This window comes from Octodon degus, unplaced genomic scaffold, assembly GCF_000260255.1.
Source record: "Octodon degus isolate 3935 unplaced genomic scaffold, OctDeg1.0 scaffold00141, whole genome shotgun sequence".
In the NCBI taxonomy this organism is placed as follows: Eukaryota; Metazoa; Chordata; class Mammalia; order Rodentia; family Octodontidae; genus Octodon; species Octodon degus.
This window is the reverse complement of record NW_004524717.1, coordinates 3917150-3940350: the sequence shown is the minus strand read 5'-3', so window position 1 is coordinate 3940350 and position 23201 is coordinate 3917150. Positions and strand designations below refer to the sequence as shown.

At 43.6% G+C, this 23201-nt stretch overlaps 1 protein-coding gene across 7 annotated transcripts in view; it reads right to left on the bottom strand.

Moving 5' to 3' along the window:
• The window catches only part of Svil (supervillin), a 171241-nt gene that overhangs the window by 106117 nt on the left and 41923 nt on the right, over nucleotides 1–23201 (bottom strand). For all 7 annotated transcript variants that reach the window (XM_023701808.1, XM_023701811.1, XM_023701802.1 and 4 more), the window contains exons 2-3: nucleotides 5613–5670; nucleotides 1419–1510 (exon numbers count right to left, since the gene is read on the bottom strand). Coding sequence is in view for 5 of the 7 variants with exons in the window: in XM_023701811.1 (XP_023557579.1) it covers nucleotides 1419–1510; nucleotides 5613–5670 (150 nt within the window). In the remaining 2 variants the exon portion in view is untranslated. The remainder of the gene's footprint in view (nucleotides 1–1418; nucleotides 1511–5612; nucleotides 5671–23201) is intronic.

Here is a 23201-nt window from a genome sequence, read left to right as displayed (position 1 = left end):
TGAAAATATTACTATTTATCTCAACTCTATCAAAAGAGAGAGAAAAAGAAATGCATTCACAGAAATTTTATTATAGTATGTTAATTACTGTATTGTATCATTAGCTGGCAATGTCTTACTGTGTCTCGTTTATAAATCAAACATCATCATAGGTAACGCACACACAGGAAAAAACACATGCTGCACTGGGCGCAGGACTAGCTGGGTTTCAGGTATCCACTTGGGGTCCTGAAGTGTCTCCTATGGAGAAGGGGGCTACAGTGCCGCCAGCTACCAGGGTTTTGTTCTCAGGTGAGCTCTTATCTTTTTCCTTATAATTTGCTCCTCTCTTCTTATTTCTTGGTCTCTGGAGCAAAAAAAGAATAAGCCTATAATTTTTTTGATAGTTTTTTAAGGACTTGAAAAGGGCAAAATGTCCCTAAGCAAGTGTTCTTCACCAGGCTAATCCCCTGGAATATTTCAAATATTCATCTTATCAGACTGTCTCAGTGCGGCACCCAACAGCGCCTCAGGACACACTCCAATTCCTCGGTGCACCTTTTCAACTGGGTTTAGTTTCTATTAAAAGAATATTTTTTCACATCTAATTTCTTTTTTCTTTTTCCCACATCTAATTTCTTCTGGGCTTGATCTTTTTTGCTTTTCCTTTCGAAACGGAGAAAAAAAAAAAAACTTGCTCTCCAGCCACTCTGTGGGGATGAGGATATTTTGCGAGCTGCTACTAAATGATCAGTCTTTGCGATGGTGGATGGTGTCGCAGTCAGTGTGTGTGTGTGGGGGGGGGGATCAAGCACTGTTTACACTGTTTCAGAGGTACAACCAGAGGGACCAGGCTCCAGCAGCTGCAAAGATTTTATAACACGCGCACCTTTTACCAGTGGAAAGAGGAATCGCCACGCCCCTGGGAGGCTCACTAGGGAAGAAGAAAGGTTCTGACACAGTGTGCACGGGTGTCTGCAGCCTAGAAGGGAACACTACGTGGAAGTCCCTGGCTCTCGGCATCAGTGGGCCAAAGTGGGAACAGCCCTGAAGGCGGAGTGGGGGATGGGGGAAGTGTGGCGGTGGGTGGGGGAGACTCGGGGCCTTTGGACAAGGTTCAACTGAAGAGCAAGAGGAGCAAAAGCTGACTCTGCTCTCTCCCTGTTGACCCAGCCTCCACTGATGAGGGAGGGATTCCCAAAAGTAATGGGGAAGAACAAGTGGACAGCGGAGGGTTCAAAATGAGAGAACAGAGGGGCCTTAAGGGAAGCTAATTCCGGGATGGGACAAAAAGCATCACAAAAGACACCGTGTTGGAGGGTAGGGATAGAAGCCCTGGAAGACACTCACGCAATGCAGTCCCTCATATGTGCCGGACACTGATTTCCAGTGCAGAAAAAGTCTTACCTTTTGGAAGTGCAGGTACAAAAAAGTCTTACCTTTTGGAAGTGCAGGTACAAGCTTAGCATCGGGTCCTCTTCTGTGGTTAGCAAGTTGTTCTTTATTCTCAAGGAAGAACTCTTTCTGAAAGCTAAAAGGAATGCCATTAATGAAGCGTTGAAATTCAATTTAAATCAAGGTATAGGATAGCAAGGGGGAAAAGGCAGAAAGTTAAAAAAAGTCATTGTTTTCAAGTAGTTAAATGCGTGCATGGACATATGGAATAAACAGTTGTATTTGGGGAAGTGTATTAGTAACTGTTTGCAGTTACTGTGTATGATTGTGACTTTTGTGGAGCTAAGTAATGACATCAGGTCAGCAGGGCGTGGTGTGCAGGGAACAGGCTGGACCAGGGAGTCCTAGCTCTGTGTTTAGAAGGACATCTCCCCTGGACCCCAGAGGCACCATGCAAACTTGGATGACTCGCCCAGCCTCTCTGCACTACATTTCCCTCCTCAGGAAGCAGCATCTCATTGAGGTGATCTCTAGGTCGTGTTCTAGTACAACAAATATATGAGAGTAGCACATGCTTTCAAAAAGCCAAGAAATCAAAGCACAGTCAAGCAGTATGAAAAGGCTCATGAAGGCTGATCGTGGGCTAACAGAGGAAATGAAAAGGAGAATAAAGGAATCCAGCGCTTCTTGTGTACTTTCTCCCTCTACCAAGCATCTTCCACGGGCCACCTCCGTTTTCTCCACAGGCCCCATGAGATGCCTCACTCAGATGTTTTACAATTGGCTCTGCGCTTCTAGTCACTCAAAAAGCAGCTCCCTTGCAGTAGTTGCTGGTGGCGTAAACACTTCCACCACAGCAGACTACTTCATGCTTCTTCAGGGCTCACTCAACTCCACACTGGGGGAGAAGCATGCGCGGGAGACAGGAGGGTGTGAGCCTACTGTAGCTCAGCTCCAAGTTTACATGGCATGTCCAGGGACACAGCTACAGGAGGGGGAGATCAGCTCCTGTTCCAACCCTGTCCTCTGTGCCAGTGGCCCCAAGACCCCTGGATACACAATGCCTGGGTCTCATATGGTGACCTGCTGGACTCAGGCAAGGTAGAGGAGCCTGTGGCCTTGAAGGAAAAAAAGAAACCCAGCAGAAGAGAAACTTGCTGTTGCCCAACACAACAGTTACTTCCAAGAAGAGGGAAATAATAGGCCTGAAGATGCATCTGGTGTGAAACTGACCTGGCTCTTTCTATGGCATGGATGAGGGTCCATATGTAAAGGTTCAGTCCCTAGGGCAGCACTGTTGGAAGGGGCTGTGGATTGCAGGAGGCGATCCTTACAGGAGGTCCTTAGGTGACTGAGGTGCACTGGGAGGGGCCTGTGGGACACCTATCTCTTCTCAGCCTGAGATTGCTCTTACGCATGGTCCTGCCGGCATGTGCTGCCCTCACCATAGGCCCAAAGCAATGGGTCTGGCTTGGAATCTTCAGAATTGTAAGCCAAAATAAGCTTCTCTCTACCTCTTACAAGGCTGTGGCAGGGATTTTGTTGTAGCAAGGTGAGGCTGACTATACCCATGCACCTGTAACCTCTGTCTGTGTGTCTGTCTGTGTTTGTGTGTAAGGGTGGGAGGGTGGGTGTTGTGCTTCCCTGGAGTCTGAAAAGAGATGGAGAAAGTTGCTGTGCCCGTACTCATACTACGTGAGTGGGTCACAAGAAGAAGGCACACTCCATACCCAAATTAAATTTGAAGCAACTTCTAATTTTCCCAAAACACTGTAACTATCCACCCTTGGTAGAACTAAGCCTATTGGACACCTTAGTAACTCTATGTAAGTGCAGTGGAGCTTTATGGTTATAAATACGTATCATGAGGCCAGTGAGATAGCTCAGTGGTCTAAAGCACCTGCTTAGACAACTGTGCGGGGAATACGGTTCCACCCCTGGCACCACATGCCGTGCCAGTCCTGCCTGCCCCCAGGGTGAACTGAGCCAGCCAAAATAAATTAATAAAAAAATACGAAACATGTACCTACCAATGTACTAAGAATAAATGAACATTATGAAGCAATGAAAATCCTAGGATCCTATTTACTCAAACTTAAGTGTCAGCACCAGTGTCTCCATAGTGAATTGTGAGGCAGTGAGGATTATTTTGTATTTTATTCAAATGTGTGATTTTGAATAAATCTTAAAAAAAAGCCTGCACAAATATACCCTACTTAAGTAACATCATGCTATTTTTAATTAAGAATTTAATTCTTAAATATTTTTGATGAAGCATTATTTTGTGGTGCAAAGACTCAAGCCTAGGTCCTCCCACGTGTTACACACACGCTCTACTGCTGAGTTACATCCCAGCCTGAGAAACACCAAGAAATATGTTACATGAATAACTGATTGTTATGAAATGCTCCAAATGCATACTATAATTTGCCCCAAGGTGTTTTATGTATATGCTTTATACACTGCTAGTATGATAGCCAGGAATAAAAAAATTCACAAATTTGGAGAATAATTAGAAGGGCATGTATTCAGTAACATCAGTTATAGCTATCCCAACCTTCCCTTCCCTTCTCTTCCCTTCCTTTCCCTACCCTACTCTTCCTCACATATAGACTAACATATACTTGCCATTCTACCTTTTTACATTTGCTCACCTTGTACACATGTACGAAATATTAGCATATCTGCATATAGAGTAAACTCTCCTAAAATCCACAGCTTCGCTTGTACAAGCTAGAATCCACAGAGCTGTTAACATTTTGCTCCTGCGCCTCTTGCCTCTCTCCCTCACTCCTGCCAGAGGCCTGACAACTTCTGAGGAAGCAGATGGGCAGACAGGAAGAATGAACTGACTGGGCAGGAGCCCGTGGCTCGGGCTCAAGAGGATCCCCAAAGCTGTGGTTAATGCAAGACCCCCAACTCCACAGGACACTGGATTCTTATCAAGTATCACATCTCTTCCCCTGGACTTTCTACACACAAAGGCACCGAGCAAAAGTGAAAATACAGGCAAGACACCCAGTAAGGAATTCTGCTCCAGCAGCCAGTTAGGAACCCCTTGTGTCATCTGTGGAGGATGAGACACCCCTCCTTTGTAAGTCATCAGAGGTACCAAGGGGGAGTCCATGCTCCACTCTTGGGGCTGCAAGCTGCACACCCTGAGCTCTGAGGCAGGGTCCTGCCCTTCCTGGTGTCCCCCTCCCATCTCTGGGATGAGGCTCCCTGTATGGACAACCTCTGTGGGCCTTGGTGCACTGCTGCAGCTCAACTGAAAGCGACAGCCTGGAATCCAGCATGAAACCATTTCCCTTTTTGTAGCTCATTAGTACAGATTCCTTTCCATACCATAATTTAAAAATTGACATTAAGAAATATTTCATATTTTTATCCAACTATATCTTGGAAATAGCACTCATTTGTTATGACTTAGTTTTTAATGTAGCCTTCCTTCCTCTGTTTCAGTCATCTGAAAAGACCCTGCCCTCTGTTTCCAGGGTGCTTTGTTTCTTTCTTCTTTTTAAAATGTGTCCCATTAACCTACTTAAATGCCCAGAAGTAGCAACAAAGGGGAATTTTATTAAAGGGAGTGCAGGATGATCTGCTGTTATTGTCTGTTCTTTACAGTGTGCATGACACTGCTGTTGCAACTCCCAGGTACCTATGGGGTGGAAGGCTACCGTACACTCTTGTTTGTCCTGGTACTGAAGTGTGAATAGTAAGATGAGGGAGGTGAAATCCCATGACTTCATATTTCTATCTCTCTGGGTCTGGAAGATGAGGGTCCTTCCCCACAGGCTTAGACTTCCAGCGCAACGCACACTTAGAAAGGTACCCATTAGTTCCCATGAATGGCATTAACTACAAAGTCAATCTTCAAGTCAACTAGCTTCATACTACATAATATAATAGGAAGTGTTAGGGAGTAAACCTAGGGCCTTATACATGCTAGGGTACCACAGTACTCTATGAGTGAGTTACACGGCCAGCCACTACTTCATAGTTCAGTGATTAAAACTTTAGGAAGAAAACACATTGCCAAACACTTAAACTCATGAATTAGGAATTTAAGAGACTGTGGCTGGTGGAGTGGCTCAGTGGTAAAGCAAGTGCCCAGTGTGAGCCAGGCCCTGGGTCTGATCCCCAGCACACCTGGAGGGAGAAAGACATTTAGGGGGATCATTTTTAAACCTACTACAAATCTCCAAAATGTAGTATTCCTTGAACAAAGGCTACTTTACCTTGGAACTTTCCTTTGATGTGGGAATCCAATGAAGCTTAAGTTTTTCTTGTTGAAATCTAAGAAAAAAGAAATAATGTAACATTGAAACAGCTACATGGCAACTTAAAAAAAAAATCCAATGGGAAAACATTCTTCAAGCTCTCCTTGAACAAAAAAATTAAGAAAAAAGAAAACCATTAACCAGGCAAATAAAAGTGCAAAATTGACAAATTCTAAGAATCAAATTCTGTATACAAATTTTAAATAGGCAAGTGTTTTGTTTTTCTCTTCTGAAGGGAATAACCAGTTTGGGTCAGGGGAACCAGAAACACTGAAAGTATTCTTCCTGACACCATTTGGGATTTCCTTAAAAATGGGGTGGTGGTGGGGGTGGAGAACTAGAGAAACGTCAGCTGTGCTTTACTGCTTTCATTAAAAGCTAAACAACGGCACGTCAAAATAACCACTCCTTTCTTTTTGAAGATGAGATATATTACGTAAAGACAGCTGATAACAATTCCACACAAGAAAAACACATATCCCGAGTGAACGGGTTAATCAAAACCAGGCAGAGACAAAATTTATAACCAGCCTAATGGCAAGTAATCTGTTTTACAGTTTCTGGCGTAGGAAGCATTTGTCCACCCCCAAGCCACAAGCCGCTTTCTCACAGAAACTTCTTTGCGGTCCCTTTTACTATTTACTATTTAGGGGCAGAACCCTGAGGAATAAAAGGAATCAAGTACACCACACGCTGGTATTCATTACCTATCACTAAAACACATCTTTAATCCTGGAATTTGGAAATTTGGGCCAGTTAGAGAAATACAATAAAATGAAAGGCAGTATGCTAATGAAATAGCCAGGATTTTCTTCTAATCATACAAGCATTCCATTAACTATTTAAAGAAAGAGAATTCAGTTCACAAAGCTATCAAATAGTGAAGAAGGAAGTTCCTGAAATCAGAGACTGGAGTGTCCTAGCTGCTTTTGAATAACGCGTCTGTGCTGTATCGTATTTTTGATACTTAACAGTTAAGTTTCAAGTCAGACATTGAAAATAACCTTAGCATTTTATTTCTGTTCAACACTGAGTAGGCAATACTACTTCAGCAACTGAATTGAAAGCATACATCTTCTTCCGTGCTGGGAAGGAAGCCATTGAAAAGACAATATTTTGTTCCAAACTGTCTCATATGAAGAGTTAATAAAAAGAGACACACTCACCACTGCCTATGAGATATAATTTAGTACAATAATTTAGTATAATATAAGATAGCATTTGGTTTAGAAAAATATTTTGGCTACAGTGCAGCACATCCAGAATTTGATCCAAAGTCTGGCATTCCAATTTAACGTGCAATTTTTCTTATATAAAAATTTGACTGGGTCAGCAGAATCTCTAGCTCACTCATGGAGAAACGTACGTTTTCAGCAACTACAAGATAAGCTCATTTATAAACTCATCCAGATATTTAAAGTCTCCTATGAGAAGACGGCATCGCTAAACGAGCACCTGAAAAAGCAGGTTAAACAGAGGATCCAAGCAAGGCAAATGTGCTGCACAATGAACCCAGGGATTCATGGTATCTCTCTTGCCTTACCTTGTTTCTCAGAGAACTTGAACGCTCCCAGACAGCTTGAAATTCCTGGGCTTCTGAGCATGGCTGCACAAGGTTTGGAAACAACTACAACTAATGCTCAACCAGCAACGACCTTGGGCCGGTCTAAGCAAAACTGGGTTGAGATTGCTCAGAGTGCAGGCGAGAGCGACCAGGCACTCATGTCCTTGGATGCATGGTGAATGTAAAGGAAAAGGGCTGCAGGCTGGAGCAAATCACGCTCCTTAATCAGATTAAAGCAGAAATTAGGCCTGGAGATGCTGGAGCATCCCGAGTTCCAGAGATGGGACAGCTACGAGGTTGCCACTGTGGGGTCGTGGCCCTGTCACAGCGCACGCTCTGGCTGTGTGGACAATGTTACCACCTAACCACCACCGCGCGGGTGTCGGAAACAACTCCTCCTGCCCCAAGAATGAAGGAACAAACAAACAAAAGGAAAACACAGAGAGGATCTCAATGTGTAGGCAAGAAGGTGGAGCCGCTTCAGTATTCCCAAGCTGTGCCACGCTTGGCTTTGGCTAAGTTAAATGAAATATTTTACCTAATGGTGAGCCAACAGTTATAGTAAAAGTGAAGATTTATGAATACCAGATGAGGGAAGCAGTGGGAAAAGCAAGGGCAGATATTATGAGAGGTCGAAAAATTTTAATTTGAGACAGAAGCTGTTAAACTATACCAAGAAGACTGTACTTCATTTATGATCAACTGCAACAGGGACTCAGGCAGGGATAATTCAATCCAAAGAGCAACCACAATCATTAGAGACTTAATGATATCATAGATAAAAGGTACTGAGGAGAACCAAGGAAATGGGCTCAGAAGATTACAAGATTGGGCTGCAGAGGTATCCTGCCTGTGGAGAGACAACTGGCTGAGGTAACCTGGGGAGGCTACCTGGGAGACAACTGGCTAATGATAGAGCCACAGGACTTCAGGTGGGTGGATGAGGATTAGGATGTAGTTCACCCCCACCCTGAGGGGGGACCCAGAATTTCTCTGTGTTTTCATCTTTGGTTCTGTATGCTGGATCTGGCACATAGTAGGTGTGCAGCAGATGTTTGCTGAACAGCATGCAAATCACGGGATGATCTTTCCTGAAAGTTACAGTTAGCATTTTAAAATGACTGTGTGGATTTCATATGCTGTGTTCAAACCAGATTGACTTAGATGGAGTTTTAAATATAAACCCAGTTGGAAAATAGAGACTTCTGTGTCGAATGAATTAATATGTGTAAACACATAAGGCGACCTCGGCCCTGGTTACTACAAGCGTTGGCATCAGCATTCTCCATACTTCTGGTGACCTCTTATAAAACCAAAAGAAATATAGCAAGTAGGGCTGTAAAAAGCCACAGCCAGGAACAGCAGCAGGACTGTGGAAAGCATGGGGGAAACTTTATTATAAGATCACAGATAATCAGAAACAAAAAGGAAAAGGTGTGGGAAGGAGGACCAAAAGGGGAGGAAACAGTGAATACTAAGATGCACTGCAATAGTATCTAGGTTAATAAATATTTCTTCATAAAGAACTTAAATTTATAAAACACAGCATCATTTACTATCACCATGTATGTTTCTGGAAAGTACCCCCTGTAAAATGACTCAATTATAATTATCCTAAGAGATTCTAAATGATCCTTTTGAATCCTTATTAAGGAATGTCTATTCTAATTTTTAAAACTAAAATTCTGATCCACAATGCAAAGAGTTTGGATATTCTCTTCACCATAATCAATACTTGTGACCAATACAGTGTCAACAATGTGTATGGAATATTCAGTTTTCTTGTGTGGAAACTGCCCTGGGTGGGATGTTTGAAGCATGACTTCTATGGTAGACGTATGTGTACACTCTAGTTCACATAGGTTATTTCAGATGTTGCCTTTTAGATTTTGTAAACAAGTAAACAGCTGATAGGAAAATGCTGACATTTATTCTATTCATTTCATATTTGATGTTTTATTTTATTAATATCTTATTTTCCTGCTAAGTGAAAACTGTACAACACAACAGGCAGTCTTGACAAAACAGGAAGAGAGGTGACAAGAATGGCTTCCCACGTAGGAAAGGAAAGCGAAGCACTTGCGTTGTCACCATAATCAAGATGTGTGCATGGAATATGCGGTTGTCATGCGGGAAGACTGCTCGGGGTGTGACAATTGAAGCCAAGATCATTTTTGTTGCAGACTTTTGTTTGCATTTACATTTTAGTTCACATATGAATTTATTTTTTTTTAGGTTTTGTAAGCAAGTATACAGCTGATGTGAAAACGTTGTTGTTTATTCTAGACGTGCAATACATATGAAGAATTTAATACTTTGTTATTGATATTTTATGTTCCTATGAACTACATATTATATAATATATGCATAGCCATGTTTATAGAGGCATGATTCATAATAGCTAAATCTTAGAAACAACCTACATGTCCATCACCACATGAATAGATAAAGAAAATGTGGTACTTATACACAATGGAGCACTACGCAGTTTTTAAGGAAGTCCTTTGTCGGGAAATGGATGCACCTGGAGACCAGGAGGTTCAGTGAAATGAGTCAGGCACACAGGCTTTCACATGGCATGATTTCTCTTAAACGAGCAATGCAAAAATTAAACAAAGAGGAAAAATAAAAAGTAGACAACAGGAAATGGGGAGCTAGATCTTTTGCCAAAAGGAAAGGGACCAAAAGAGGGACAGAGGGCAGAGGGAAAAGAAGTAGAAAAACAAAGAATCAAGATATGCCATGTATATGTTCCCAATCTCTAAGAGGACGTGACCATTCTGTATTATAAATATGTACTAATAAAAATAAAAGGACTGAAAAAATGGGCACAAGAATATAGCACCATGCGTTTATTTATAAATTTATAAAGCTGGAGTCAGTCTACCTAGCGGGACACATGGAAGATCGCATAAGTAATCTGCACAGAAAAACCAGGTTGGAAACTCAATTACCAATTTGGAAAATGTTTCATGCTGGGTTATGCTGGACAGGAATGAACGCTTCATTTACAAAGACAGTAAAAAGATCAGCACATTATCTCATGACTCACGAGAGAACTCTGCTCATGCTTTTTTCTATTTTCTAAAGTAACCAAGTAAGCACGATTTATTTCTGTAGTTACCAAAACAATAGCGCAAACGAGGATGTAAGCAATAAGACCTCTTACAGTCCCCAGGGCTTAGACTTAAACTAAACATCCAGGGCGAACTCATGGTTGTGAGTGGAGCTGTGCCAGCGGACCTAAGGCCTCCGGCACGCTGGCCATTTCTACAGTTATGCTTTTTCTTGGCTACCAGTCTAGGAGCTAATGCTGCTAAAACATCCCCCAAGCCCTGACAACCACAGCACAGTAGTTTTCAGACTGCACACCAGGTGGGCAATGATCCAACGATGGATGTGAGTCAACTCTCCCTGTCCACCAATCCCAAATTCACCTGTTAATGTTCTCTCTCAGTGCTTTTCTGTCACCAATCAAATTTTTCCTACTCAAAAGCTTTCTACCTAATCTAACTAAATTATAGAATCTAGCTAAATAATTATACAAACGTGAGGACCAATGCCGGAGACACACTTCTGAATGGATCTTTAGCCCTGTGCCTGGGGCGTAACCAAAGAGCTACAACTGCTGGCTGAATAAATCAGTCGAAGAGCTAGGAAGTGGGCAAGCAATGGTATCACTTCTATTCTTGAATTCCTCCTCCTTGGACAGCTCTGTTTTTTAAGTAGGTGACAGGAAGGCTAAGCACCGCTACTCTGTCTACAACTTGAGACTCCTAATAAATTCTTCTTGTCTCTCAGAGATGTGAAGTGATGATGCGGAACACAAATACTTGTGTACAGGAAGAAGCAGGAGGACTATGGGAGGGATTCCCTTTGGACATGCTGTGGACTCCTGAGGCCTACATGTTGACAATGGCAGTAGGAGTCCAGGTAAGAAGGATCACCAAGGTCAGAAGATAAGGTAGTAGATGACAAAGGATAGCTGGATTGAGCCCAGAGGGACTGGGCTGCACAGGTCCCTGCTGCAGCTCAGATTACAGGAGGCCATGCAAGGAGCAGCTCACTTGTCAGACACGCTGAGGACACTAGAACATCTCTGGAACACAAGTGACAGCTGTTCTTTGGGTCTGCTCTCATGGAGGAGAAAATGGGAACAAAACCACTGACTGGGAAATTGTCAAGGACTCCAACTGGCAACTCGGGGTCATCCTCTACCACCCTGATGTGAGGCATTACAGGAATGGGAACTGCAACCTTCTCTTCTTTATCACCTTATTGAATGCTCAGGGTACCAGATTCACACTGTCCTCTGACAGCCTGCTGAGGGGATCCTGTTACTGCCCCCATCTGCAGATGAGAAAACAGAGATAGCATAAAATCTAGCATAAACACCCTTCCTGGATGAATTACGTAAGATGTATTTCTAAAAGCAAGCCAGCAATCTCTGGGCAGACAGAACATATAGTATGAATGAAAAATATGATGCATATTTAAAGTTTGAAAAAATTATCACAGTAAAAAGATGCACTGCCCCTCAAAGTCCCCTGCCTCGCTTCAAAAGCACTCACCCCATTGTTTTTGCCACTTTCTGAAGCAATTCTGGAAACCTTCTTACATGAGTGTCTTTGTCATTCCATCAAGGCCGCCCTAATGGTGTGAGCTGATTTAAAACATCTAGCTTTTCTGAGTTTGGGGAAGAGGCGGAAGGTGCACTATGCCAGGTCTAGTGAAGAAGGTGGATGAAAGCACACCAGAACGTCTTACAGTCCTGCATTGCGCTGGATGGCACCGGGCAGAAACATTCATCATAGTTTTGGTCACAGCTTATAAAGACTGTTGCAAAGGAGGCCTTCCAGAAATGCTTCAGAGAGTGACAGAAAGGATAGGAAACGTGTGTTTGAAGCAAGGGAGTCTAATGGTCATGTGTCTTTTATTGTAGTAATGTTTTAAAAATGTAAGGATTCACCACATATTTTGATTATACCTCAAAAAATTACAGGGGAAAACAGGAAGGAGAGTTTAGAATGAAATGAGAGAAAGAATCTGAATCACTGTCTGCTGGAGCCTGTTGCTGAAGCCACTAGGGGAACTGTGCTGTGGGGTGGCATCTTGCCTGCCTTCGGTGGGCTCCCAGGATACAAGCGAAAGCCTTCCAAGCTCCTGGGAAAGGAGCTAAAATTCAGGCACTACAGAGCAGTGTGACATCCTTACTATTGTCTGAATGTACACTATTGTGAGTTATGGATGCATTTTTAAAACTAAAGTGTGCCCCAGAAATGATTTTAATGAAATACATATAAACTACTAAAGATGCTGGCTGACCAAAATTCCAAAGTTAAAGACACATTCTTATAGCCTAGTAAAGGGGTACTTTGTATGCCAGAAACAGTCATAAATGGTATTCTCATTTTCTCTGGTGGATTTTATTTATGCACCTAGACCCTTAATCTGAGAACTGCCTGGCATGAGGTAATCCCACCAGCAGGAATCCCATTGTGGTCCTTTCATTTCCCTTTTATCACATACTGCTTATCCCTATATTCCTGATTCCTTAGTTTAGTCCATTTCTCCTCCTGCACGCCCTACAAAAGGCTCTGCGAGTTTGAGTTGGTAGTCATATTTTGGACAAGTCTGCAAATAAAATTTTGTGTTACATCACTTCTTAAGGTAATCTAAAACAGAGCACATATGTAGAGATGAAAGGGGCAAAGGTACTTTCAACAATAAGATATATTACAACTCCCAGTCACTTCTTCATCAGATGTGTTGAAAGAAAGCCATGCCAGCTTTTCCATACCTAGGAATTCTTTTTTTGAAGCAAAGGCTTATTTCATTTTCCTCAAAGACTTACTGATGTCCACAGAATAAAGTTCAAATGATTAATGTCAACATTTGTAGAAGAAATTATCGCTCATTGTTTTGATTTCTGGTTGATACTGAACCTATGGTGAATGATTCTTGGGAAGAAAAATTCAGGTACCTCAGAGGAATGTCACATGACTCGCAGAGCAAGAATTCAGGACAAAACTGACTTGTCTGTTTTGAACACACACTAAGGGTGCAGCTCACTGGTGCAGGTGCTGTGGCAGCATGCATGGAGCCCTAGGTTTGAGTCCTAGCACTGCAAGAAGAGACAAATAAAATAAAATATATGGGGCTGGCAAGATAGTTCAGTGGACTAAGTGCCTGCTTAGCCAAGTGCAGGGACTGGGGTCCAATCTCTGGCACCACATGCCACGCACATGGATGAAGCTGAGAAAATTAGGTTAAGTAAAATAAACCAGTCAAATACTGCATAGTTCCCCTTCTAGTCTATCCTTGGAGTAATCAAATGTATGGATTCCGACAGGAGAAAGGTGGTTGCCAGGGCTTCGAAGAAGAGCTGTTCAATGGGTGATAAATGTTGGGGATGGCTGCATAGCCATGCAAAATACTCTTTACCTCTGAAGAACTGCAGGACAATATACTTCTGTATGCAAATTTGGCCATAATAGGAAAAGTTCATGGAAGGTAAACTGCAAGCTAACACAAGACACAGGATTGAGCTGATCGTATGGGGCAGCTCCTGCCTTGGATGGCCTGGGGCCAGCCTGCCAATTCTGCAAGGTTAGAGAGGTACCAAGCATATCTGTGCCCTATGTAAAGCACCTGCCCACAAAGGCCTCTTTAGCAATGATTTGATGAACGTATCCAGGTGTTACTGTGTGAACTCTTCAGTGGCCCCTGGAGCACAGCGAGGCATCTGTACATCACCACGTCACCTCCACTCTCCCCTTGAAGAAGACTTCATGTGGAGGGAAAGGGCTGATACAGTTACAGTCATCCAGGGAGCATAGGAAGCTTCTGCCAACTCCCATCATTCAGTGCTCGCCACTGATGGCTTTCACAGGAACAGAAAGCGAGGAAACACTGAATCACCAGATATGAGAATATTTTATGAGTCTACGAGTCCAGATGGCAGACAGTAAATATATAAAATGACACATGATAGACCCAAGCTGTTCTGGAGCTGCACTTGAGGGATCTGAAGGAAACAGCTTTGGATAACTGCTGGGCCTCTCTGACCTCAGAAGGGCATCTTAATGAAAATAACCATTGACAACCACAACAAATAATAAGTGTGCCATGCCAAGAAATGCTCAGCAACCTGCCATCCCTAATGTCACTGATGTTTTTCACTAGTCACACTAGCAGATACCCAAGATGTAACCCAGGCTCTGCGAACAGATTCCAGAACGTGTGCTGAGTGCTGGGAGGGTGGTGAGATTTCCCACATTTATGAGGACTCGGCCCTCAGGGAGAGAGCACCAAGAAAGCAGATCTATACTCTCAGTATGGGTGGCACGGGAAGATTAAGACAAAAGAATCATGGACATGATCCTCCAGCCACCATGTCACTAACTAGTGACATCCAAAGCTAGTGAAAGAATGGTCTAGATATACAGGGGAGTTCTGTGTTGAGGGGAAGATGTAAATTGAAGGCTGATATTTTCCACTATTTGTATAACCCCTCTGGTTAGAGGCACAGTCCACACTGAACAAAGGTCAAAGCTCTTAGCTCCATGCATATTCGGCCTTTGTGGCTCCTGCAGTGCATAGAGCCGGTCCTCTGCACCTTTGAATCAGTAATAGTCAGGCCTAGAGCGGCTGACTCTGTATTGAACATAAGCAGTTGTCTTCTCATTCTTGTTCCCTAAGCTGTCTAGTATGACAACGACCTACACAGCACGTGCACTGTGCGAGGTATCATAACTACTCTAGAGATAATTTGAAGGGTGCGGAGGATGTGTGTAAGTTATATGCTGAGAGTGCACTGTCATACATAAGGTACCTGAATATTCTTGAGTTTGGGATCCTTGAACTGGTGGATACAGGGATGACTGGGCTCAGCACACTACCAGAACATGTCCTTTCCTGCTCAGCATGCGCTGAGCAACAGCTAGAGTCAGGTTCTCAGGTGCTCAGTACTTAGACTTGAGGTCCTATCCTCCGTGAGCTCACATTCCAGCTGAGGGTGTCACCTGTGAGGTGAGGGACACGTTTGTTCTAAGTGCCAACACCCTTCACTGCCTCGCTGCCCTCGCTGTTTCCCTATTTCTTCCTGTGTTCCAATCAGGTACCTATGCTTGTTCCCTCTAGGTGTGCTGAGAGACAGGTCTCTAGGAGTTTAGACCAGCCAGAGCTGAAAGAAGTAGCACCGCTGCATTACTGCGAGGACTTGCGTCCTAGCAGAGACAGCACTGGGCATTTCTTTCCTCCTGTCTCTGAAGCACTGGCACAAGAGATAAACCTTGGAGCTGTGACCAGGCATGTGAAGAGCATGTAAGCTTGGGCGAAAGGAAATTGTCATATTGTTTTTACATTTACTATTGCTCCATTATTGTTGTTCGCTTATTATAATAACTAAGGAATAGTTAAACATGACTGATGAAAGCAGTATAATGCATTTGGGTCAGGCATTATGTCATTTGCCTCTCATTCCAGAGGTTAACACATGGGCTGGAGATGTAGCTCACTGGTACGTTGTGTGCTCATCACCCTGTGTGAGGCGCTGGGTCCGATCCCTAGCACAACGAGGAGGGGAAATAAAAAAGGAGTTGTGGTTTGTTCCTTCCTTCTTGGCTTACTGTCCAACCACCACACCCCAAGCAGAGATATTAAACACAATAAGCAAGAAGTGGAGTAGACAAGAGCTGGGCTTGCACTCCTGCCAGGCCTCCTGCCTCGGGGTAAATACAGGATCCTCCTCTTTTGCTTATAGGGTTTCATGTGCGACATGTGGGTTTGGTTGCAGAGCCGCAGCTGTGGCACAAAGTAAGATGCCTGAGCCCAGATTTCAGTACAGGAACGTGCCATCTTTGCTCCTGTCTAGTCATTGTACCATATTTAGGAGGAAATCAAAGAGAGATAAGCTAATAGGGTAGATTGTACCCTGATTGCTCAACTGCAGCTATGAGACACCAACAGGGTGAGCACACATTGCTGTCACCCCAGAGCACCACCAGTACCGGACTGGCACTAGGCTAGGTCCCCAGGGTTCAGGCTCTCCAGCTCGACAAGGGACACAGGCCCTCTGCTGGTGGTGCTGTGGCCAGCCTGTCCCCAGACACAAGTTTCTGGTCTGCCTAATAAGGACATCTGCAAATTGACTGGCTGGCTTGCAGTTGCCCACTGTTTACCATGCGTCTCTGGGCTGGCAAGCAAAGCCGGAGCCTACCTTTTGGCAGACAAAGGGTTACCTTTTGCCAGAAACTCTTACAGGGCTGCACTCATAGTCCATTTCCATAATAATAGAAATTTGCTGGTGCAGTCTTTGGCACTCTAACCATGGGGCTCAGTTTTCTGGGTTAAAGAATGCATCAGTTCAGCAGTGGCCAGGAAAGCCGGGTTGTTAAAGGGAACCTTCCATTTCTCTCTTTGACTTTTCCTAGCTTCTTCTCCAGCTTCATCAGAAAACTCACTAAAAAGTCCATCTTCACAGGCACTTACTTAGCATGCATGTGACTCCCTGAGGCTCAAGGACTTCAAAATAGCAACCTACTGTCTGCAAATAGACTGCCTTGCCTGGGGACTTGAAAGAGTTACTGGGTCAGGTGCAGCGAAGGAGCCCCAGCGGTCCATGAGATAAGCAAGTACCAGCAAAAATGAAATTTCTGCATTTTCAACCAAGGTGACTGAGTAGTTGGTCAGACCAGGCTCAGATATAAACATTCATTTTTCTGAATTCTATTAAGGTTCAGGCTTTGAGACGCTCCCCAGAACCCTTGTGCTTCTATATAAGGAAAAGAGCAGATCTGGAGTGAAGAGCCTCGGCACAGGCATCACAGCACACGTTCCAAGCTGTTAGCCCCGTCTCCTCCTCAGCTGAAGGCATTCCACCCCAGCACGCACCAGAATTCAGTGTGTCCCAGTAACGTTTCCAAAAGCACCATCATTACAAGTTTCCACAGGGCCCAGGGATGCCGAACTGGAGCAGAATTAGGCCCAGTCAGGATGCAGGAAACAGTAACAATATGTCGGAGGACAGAATTCTCAGACACGTCCTTGAGACTCTCAGAAGAAGAGTGTCATCAAGATATGCGGTGGAGGAAAAAAGGTCAAAGGCCTCATCATGTCACTCTTATTTTAATAGTCACATTCTTCACATTAGCATAGTTTTTTTAAAAAAAATAATTTTTAAGCAACCCAACATATACCATCAGCTCCTGGCATCTCTGAGGAAAGGAGTTTGGGGTTTTCAAAGCAACAGTTATGAAAAGCAGATGCCTATTAAACACTCATGTAGTTTACACCAATCCAGGGTTTACCCAGGCAAAGTAGTCTGTAGGGGATTCTACAATCAAGGTGCCTGGGAAATCCAGTCTAGATGCTCTTGGCTAAAGGGGAGAAGAGCCAGGGGTACCGGACTCTCAACATCAAAATCATCGGCCTTCTGCTCTGGGCAAGCGGCCTTGGAAAGTATGGTTTTACAAAGTTACATTAGTTGCCATGTAGTCTTAGCACACCTCTGCCCTCAGCCTTGACACCGAGGGACTCAGCTTTGTGTCCCCTAAGGTAGGCAAGGCGGGGGAAGAGCTGGACAACAGGGAGAAGGAAAAGGAAGTGAGACAATTGAGCCGCTAGCTACCAGCTCTTGCCAGCAAGCCCGGAAATGCGGGACCCCTTAAGGAGGTTCTGGGTCCTTAAAGAGGGCTGGGGCTGCCCAGTGGCCAGTGGCTATGCCACTGTTTCTGCATAGTCACATCTCAGGCCCTCAGGAACTGCAAGTTGAAGATGGTAGTCCAAGAATAATTTCCCAGGCCACCAGCAATGAAATGGAACTAATACTGAGTTTATTTTAATTAAATAAAAGATTCTATAAAAGAAAATTTCTCTCTTTACAGCCCCTGGGATTGACTCCTTATCAACAAAGGTATCACCCGACGGACTGGCCTTCGCCTGGATATTTCTGTGTTAACTGAGGTTGTCCAACAGGTTCCTGACACAAGACAGCTATTCATATACTTGATAGAGCTAAACCAGTGACAGACACTCAGTGGTGCAGGTATATATTTAGTGACTGTCTGTGTAGCAGAACGACAGCCACGGCACGTCCCTCTGACATTAAAACTGCCAACTACCAGGACAACACGATGGGTTTTTAATCAGATCTTCTCCTGCTCTGAAGAGGAAAGAGCGTCCACGCACTTTCACACATACATGGACCTCTTGATGATCAGATTACGGATGCTATGTACACAAAAGGGAGGCAGGAAGTGATCTTAAAAGGACCCCACCCTCAATCAGGGCTGGACTGGACTTCAGGGGTGGGGTGGGGCACTTGCCTGGCATGTGCAAGACCCGAGGTTTAATCCTCAGCACTGCAAAAAAGAAAAAAATGGTCATTTGCTATCTATTTATATACTACTTTATTTTTAAGCACATTATCACACTATTTTTATAGACTTATTTTTAACCTGAACACATGTTTACCCTGTGTATCAAACTTAAAATATGCTGATACAGCTGTAAACCTTTACCTGCAGTATTGATTTCGCTTACAATTTTCTACATCCAAGAGTGTCCACTAAATACTGGTCTTTTTTTAATAAAAAGAATTCTTCAAAAACTCCACTCCTTGGCTGCACTATGTCGCCCCCTAGTGGCATAGAGGAGTTGGTACACTTCCCAAAGTTAATTTTATAAACAAACACTTCTCCTAATTTGGTAGCAACACTGCAGCAGGGCATTTCTGTTGATAGGAACTTGACTATGCCCAAGAATATGCAAAAAGTTAAAAGTTAGTCAATTATTTCATTTATTGGATCATGCAATATTTATTGAGTACCCTATTGGTTAAACCTTGTTGTGGGGCCTGGGATACAGTGAGATCAACTTTCTGATCAGACAGGCTTAAATTCTAGTGATAGATGCATAAAGTGTAAGTACACCATGGTGTCCTTTTGCTTTTATATAGGTATACTGTGTTTTATGTACATGAAATATCAAATACTCTGGAAATGCGAGTGACGCTGACTGGTGGATTCTATCTGCTTTGCTGCCCTTCTACAGATTTTGCCTTTCCCAGGCCCAGAGCCTCGCGCCTGTGTCCTCTAAGTATCTGAGTAATACAATGACTATGAGCTGAAGAATGCAAACTCATGAATCCAAGCCAACAGGTTTTACTATCAGCTACCTAAAAGGATGTTTGCTACTTTCTTTCTTTCTTTTTTTTTTTTTTTTTTGGTGGAACCAGGGATTGAAATCAGGTCCTTGCGCTTGCCAGGGAAGTGCTTATTCCACTGAGTCATCTCCCAGGCCCTGCTATTTTCAATGGTCCATGTTATGAGCTAAAACATTTATGGTGGTGACAAAAGGGAGATAGTCTCATAAAAAAGAAATAGGTCTCTACAGAAAAATGGATGCAATAATGCACCATAAGGAAAGTGTGGTGTGCAAACACTCCATCTCACATCAGACCAACAAGAAGGCATAGCTCACGCATGGAAGAACACCAATTTTCCTGCTCCTCACTCAGAGCCTCATCTTAAAAGCCCTCGCGACATCAGGACTGATAATGCTCCACACCACATGAGCTCCTACATCCTACAGTCTGCTGGGTACTACAGCATACGCCCAAGACAGCCGACAGCATCCTCATGCCAACTTCAAGCGCTGGTGTTGGCTGCATGAAGCCACGGTGGCAAGGCTGTCACCACATCTAGGGAAACCTGGACCCTGGGTGAGGGCTGGTGCTGTTCTGGGTTCAGGAGCAAGCTGTGCCTACAGGGGCTCTCCTGGTGCTTCATGCCAGCGCCAGGAGCTAGCAGCATGTCATGACACTAGAAGAGAGTTTCTTTGCCTGGTATGATACTGCTTGTTTTTAAGTGTAATAGTGCAACACACCCAACACATGTCCTATAAAATAAAGCTGCTTGGCTATTTCTCAAGCCAGGAGGCAAGAGTCTCCTAGGAACATGAAATTTCACGAAAGCTCAACAGGTTCAACAGGTTCTCATTTCTATTTAAAATTCTATATAGGCACGGTTCTGTTTCTTGGGACCGAGATTCTTCCAGTTAATTGAGAGGCCCCTGAAATGGGGATTCCACAGTGAGGGGCTCGGAGGCATGTAGGAAGAGAGCACATTTGTGAGGTCTAAAACGGGATCCCAATTAACAGTGACCATAAATAGCCAAGGTTAAAATATTCCATCGAGCTTTGCTAGATAGAGCCCTCTTTTTAGAAAAAGCACTTCAGTTGATTTTCAAACAAAATTCGTGATTATTAAATTTTGTCTTAACAAAATTCAAATTTTTTTTTAAAAAAATATCTTCTTTGTAGCCAGGGCCTAGTGCTTACTCTACTGACTTATGTGCTCATCTAGCTCATTCTTTAGGGCTATCGAAGGCAAGGTGGAAAGAGGTTTGAATTCAACTCCGTTTCCAAAGGTAAGGGGAAAAATACCTTCAAAATTCGAATTTGTTGATCTGTTGACTGAAGTTTTAAACAGAAGTATAAGGGCCGGGGATATAGCTCAGTGGAATAAGCACCTGCCTCGCAAGCACAAGGTCCCAAGTTGGATCCCTGGTACCAAATAAATAAAACAAAAAATAAATAAATAGAAGTACAAATTTGGATATTCAGGATCGCACTGAAAGTTATCTGAGATAGTGATCCAGGCTTAAACACCCCCAAAAGATTTGGTCCTCTTATCTGCATCATTTTTAAAAGTTTTTAAAGACTTTTAAAGAGCCACGTTGATATCTGGAAAGTTAGAAGGCATTTTATACCAAAACATAGATTCTGCAATTTTATACTAAAATCGTACAATTTTATTTCATAAAATGTCAGACTACTTAAAAAATGAAAGGATTTCATGTCTGCATCTTGTACAGCAAATAACCACTAGGAAGAGAGTATGCAATGTGTTAATTATTGAAACTGTCCTACTAATTTGATTTGAAACTGTCTCATTGCTATTTATTTTTCAATAAAATTATGGAGAAAAAAGTATTAAAAAATAAAAAAATATAAATAAATAAAAAAATGAAAACAGCATAGATTCTCCAGATTCTCTGCAGGCTGTGACTGGAGCCAGCTGTTAGGCAACTACAAAGTGTCTGATGGCCACCTTGAAATTCTCACATGCAGGACACAGGCTGATGTCCCTGCAGCTAGAATATTTCCATGGGGAAGCTAAGGGCGCCTCTGACTCCCCGCCTGCCCAGCAGGATGATTCTAGGTGAGAGGAGGTCTTGCACGGGGGCCCGGTTGCCGCTCCATGAGACTCAGGTCCTCAGAAACCCAGTCGTCTTACTGAGACCCAACCACAGAGGCCTGGCGCTCTCCACTGCCGTGGTCTTCTCTGCTTTCACAGGACATTCTCAGGAGCCAGGCTTCACACTTTCCTTTCTGCAGCTTTAAACAATATCTCTCTGTGATCATTCATGATGAAGCCAAGTGTGGAGAAGCAGGTGCCACACCCGAGAAGACAAAACATGCCCAACACCCCTGTCCTCTATGGGCATTCCTTCTAGTCGGAAAGCTCCATGGTGGGTGGGGAAGGGATGATGTTATACCTAAAGAAGCATCATGGAACATCCCACCGGGCACCCAACCAGAGGGGCCTCGCCATCTCTCCTGTATCCCCCTCTGCCAAACTTTCTCACACATGGAGCCTAAGTTCTCATTCTGAGCCAAGTATGGAAATCTTTTTGTGGTAGGCACCCATGATCACTTTCCACTGATCCAGTGTTTAACTGCACGCAAAGTGCTTTAAATATCTCATTTAATCTTCACATGCCACCAAAATGAACATTAGAAAGTATTTCATAATTACAAAGTCCTTTAGCGCATATGGCTCTAGGTGGTTTTGTGGGCATGAAGTTAAGTATTACTGACCTCATGCCACAGACGAGGGCGCCGACCTCTGCAGAGCTTAGTGACCCCAGCAATGATGTCTGGGTCTCAGAGAGGTGCTCGTGTACCCACGTTCTCATAGCATTATTCTCAGCAGCCACATAGTGCAAGCAGCTGATGACTCATGGCTGGATGAAGGGCTCAACAGAAGGCAGTGCATACATTAAAGGAGTATAACCCAGCCGGAAAAAGAAGTGAACTTTTGTTATATTTGACAATACATAGGAAAAGCAATGCCATCATGCTAAGTGTGGTAAGACAGTCATAAAAAGGCAAACACTGCATAGTTCCCCTTACATGAGATTCTTAGAGCAGTCAGATTCATAGAAAGTCAGAAAATAGAATGGTGGTTGCCAGGGGCTGGCACTTAATAAAGGGTGCAGAGTTTCCATTTTACAAGGAGAAAAGGTTCTGGAGATGGATGGTAGTGACAACTGGCATTATGAATGTATTTAATATTGTAAGTTATTTGTTGAAAATGGTTAAGATGGTGAATGTTATGTGCATTTTATTATGATGTAAAGCAATTGGAAAAGAAATCCTACAGGGCTAGTATTGAGTGAGGAGGAAGACACAGTGGTTAACAGGTGGATGCTGTGCCTGTGACTGTGGTGCTTAGGAAGGGCCACATGGCCCCTGGGAATTGTCCTGGTCACTGGATCCCTGGTGGTCACTCCTTCTGCAGAGATGACGAACTTGCCCTCCCTCCCAACAACCACCCAGGTGGCTCCAGGGCTCTCTGCTGTCCTCAGTGTCAGCGAAGAATTGTGGAAAGAGATGAGTCCATCTGTCCTAAAACACAGTACCAGTTACTTCGGGGCAACAGTGCCTGGAAACCTGTGTTGGAGGGCAGCCCGGGATGTGCCTCCATTTCACAGGAAAAGCCTGCTTTATTCATAAAAACTGCCATTCTCAAGCCTTGGCTACAGAGGCTGAGAAGACGCTGGACACAGCTGAGGAAGGGTGAAGCTAGAGAAAGAAGATTGAAACAAAATTCTCACCGCATTCTTCTAGTGACAGATTTGGAACATGAGCTAAAGCACACACCAGCCCAGCCAAAGTTTGACAAAAACAATGCTAT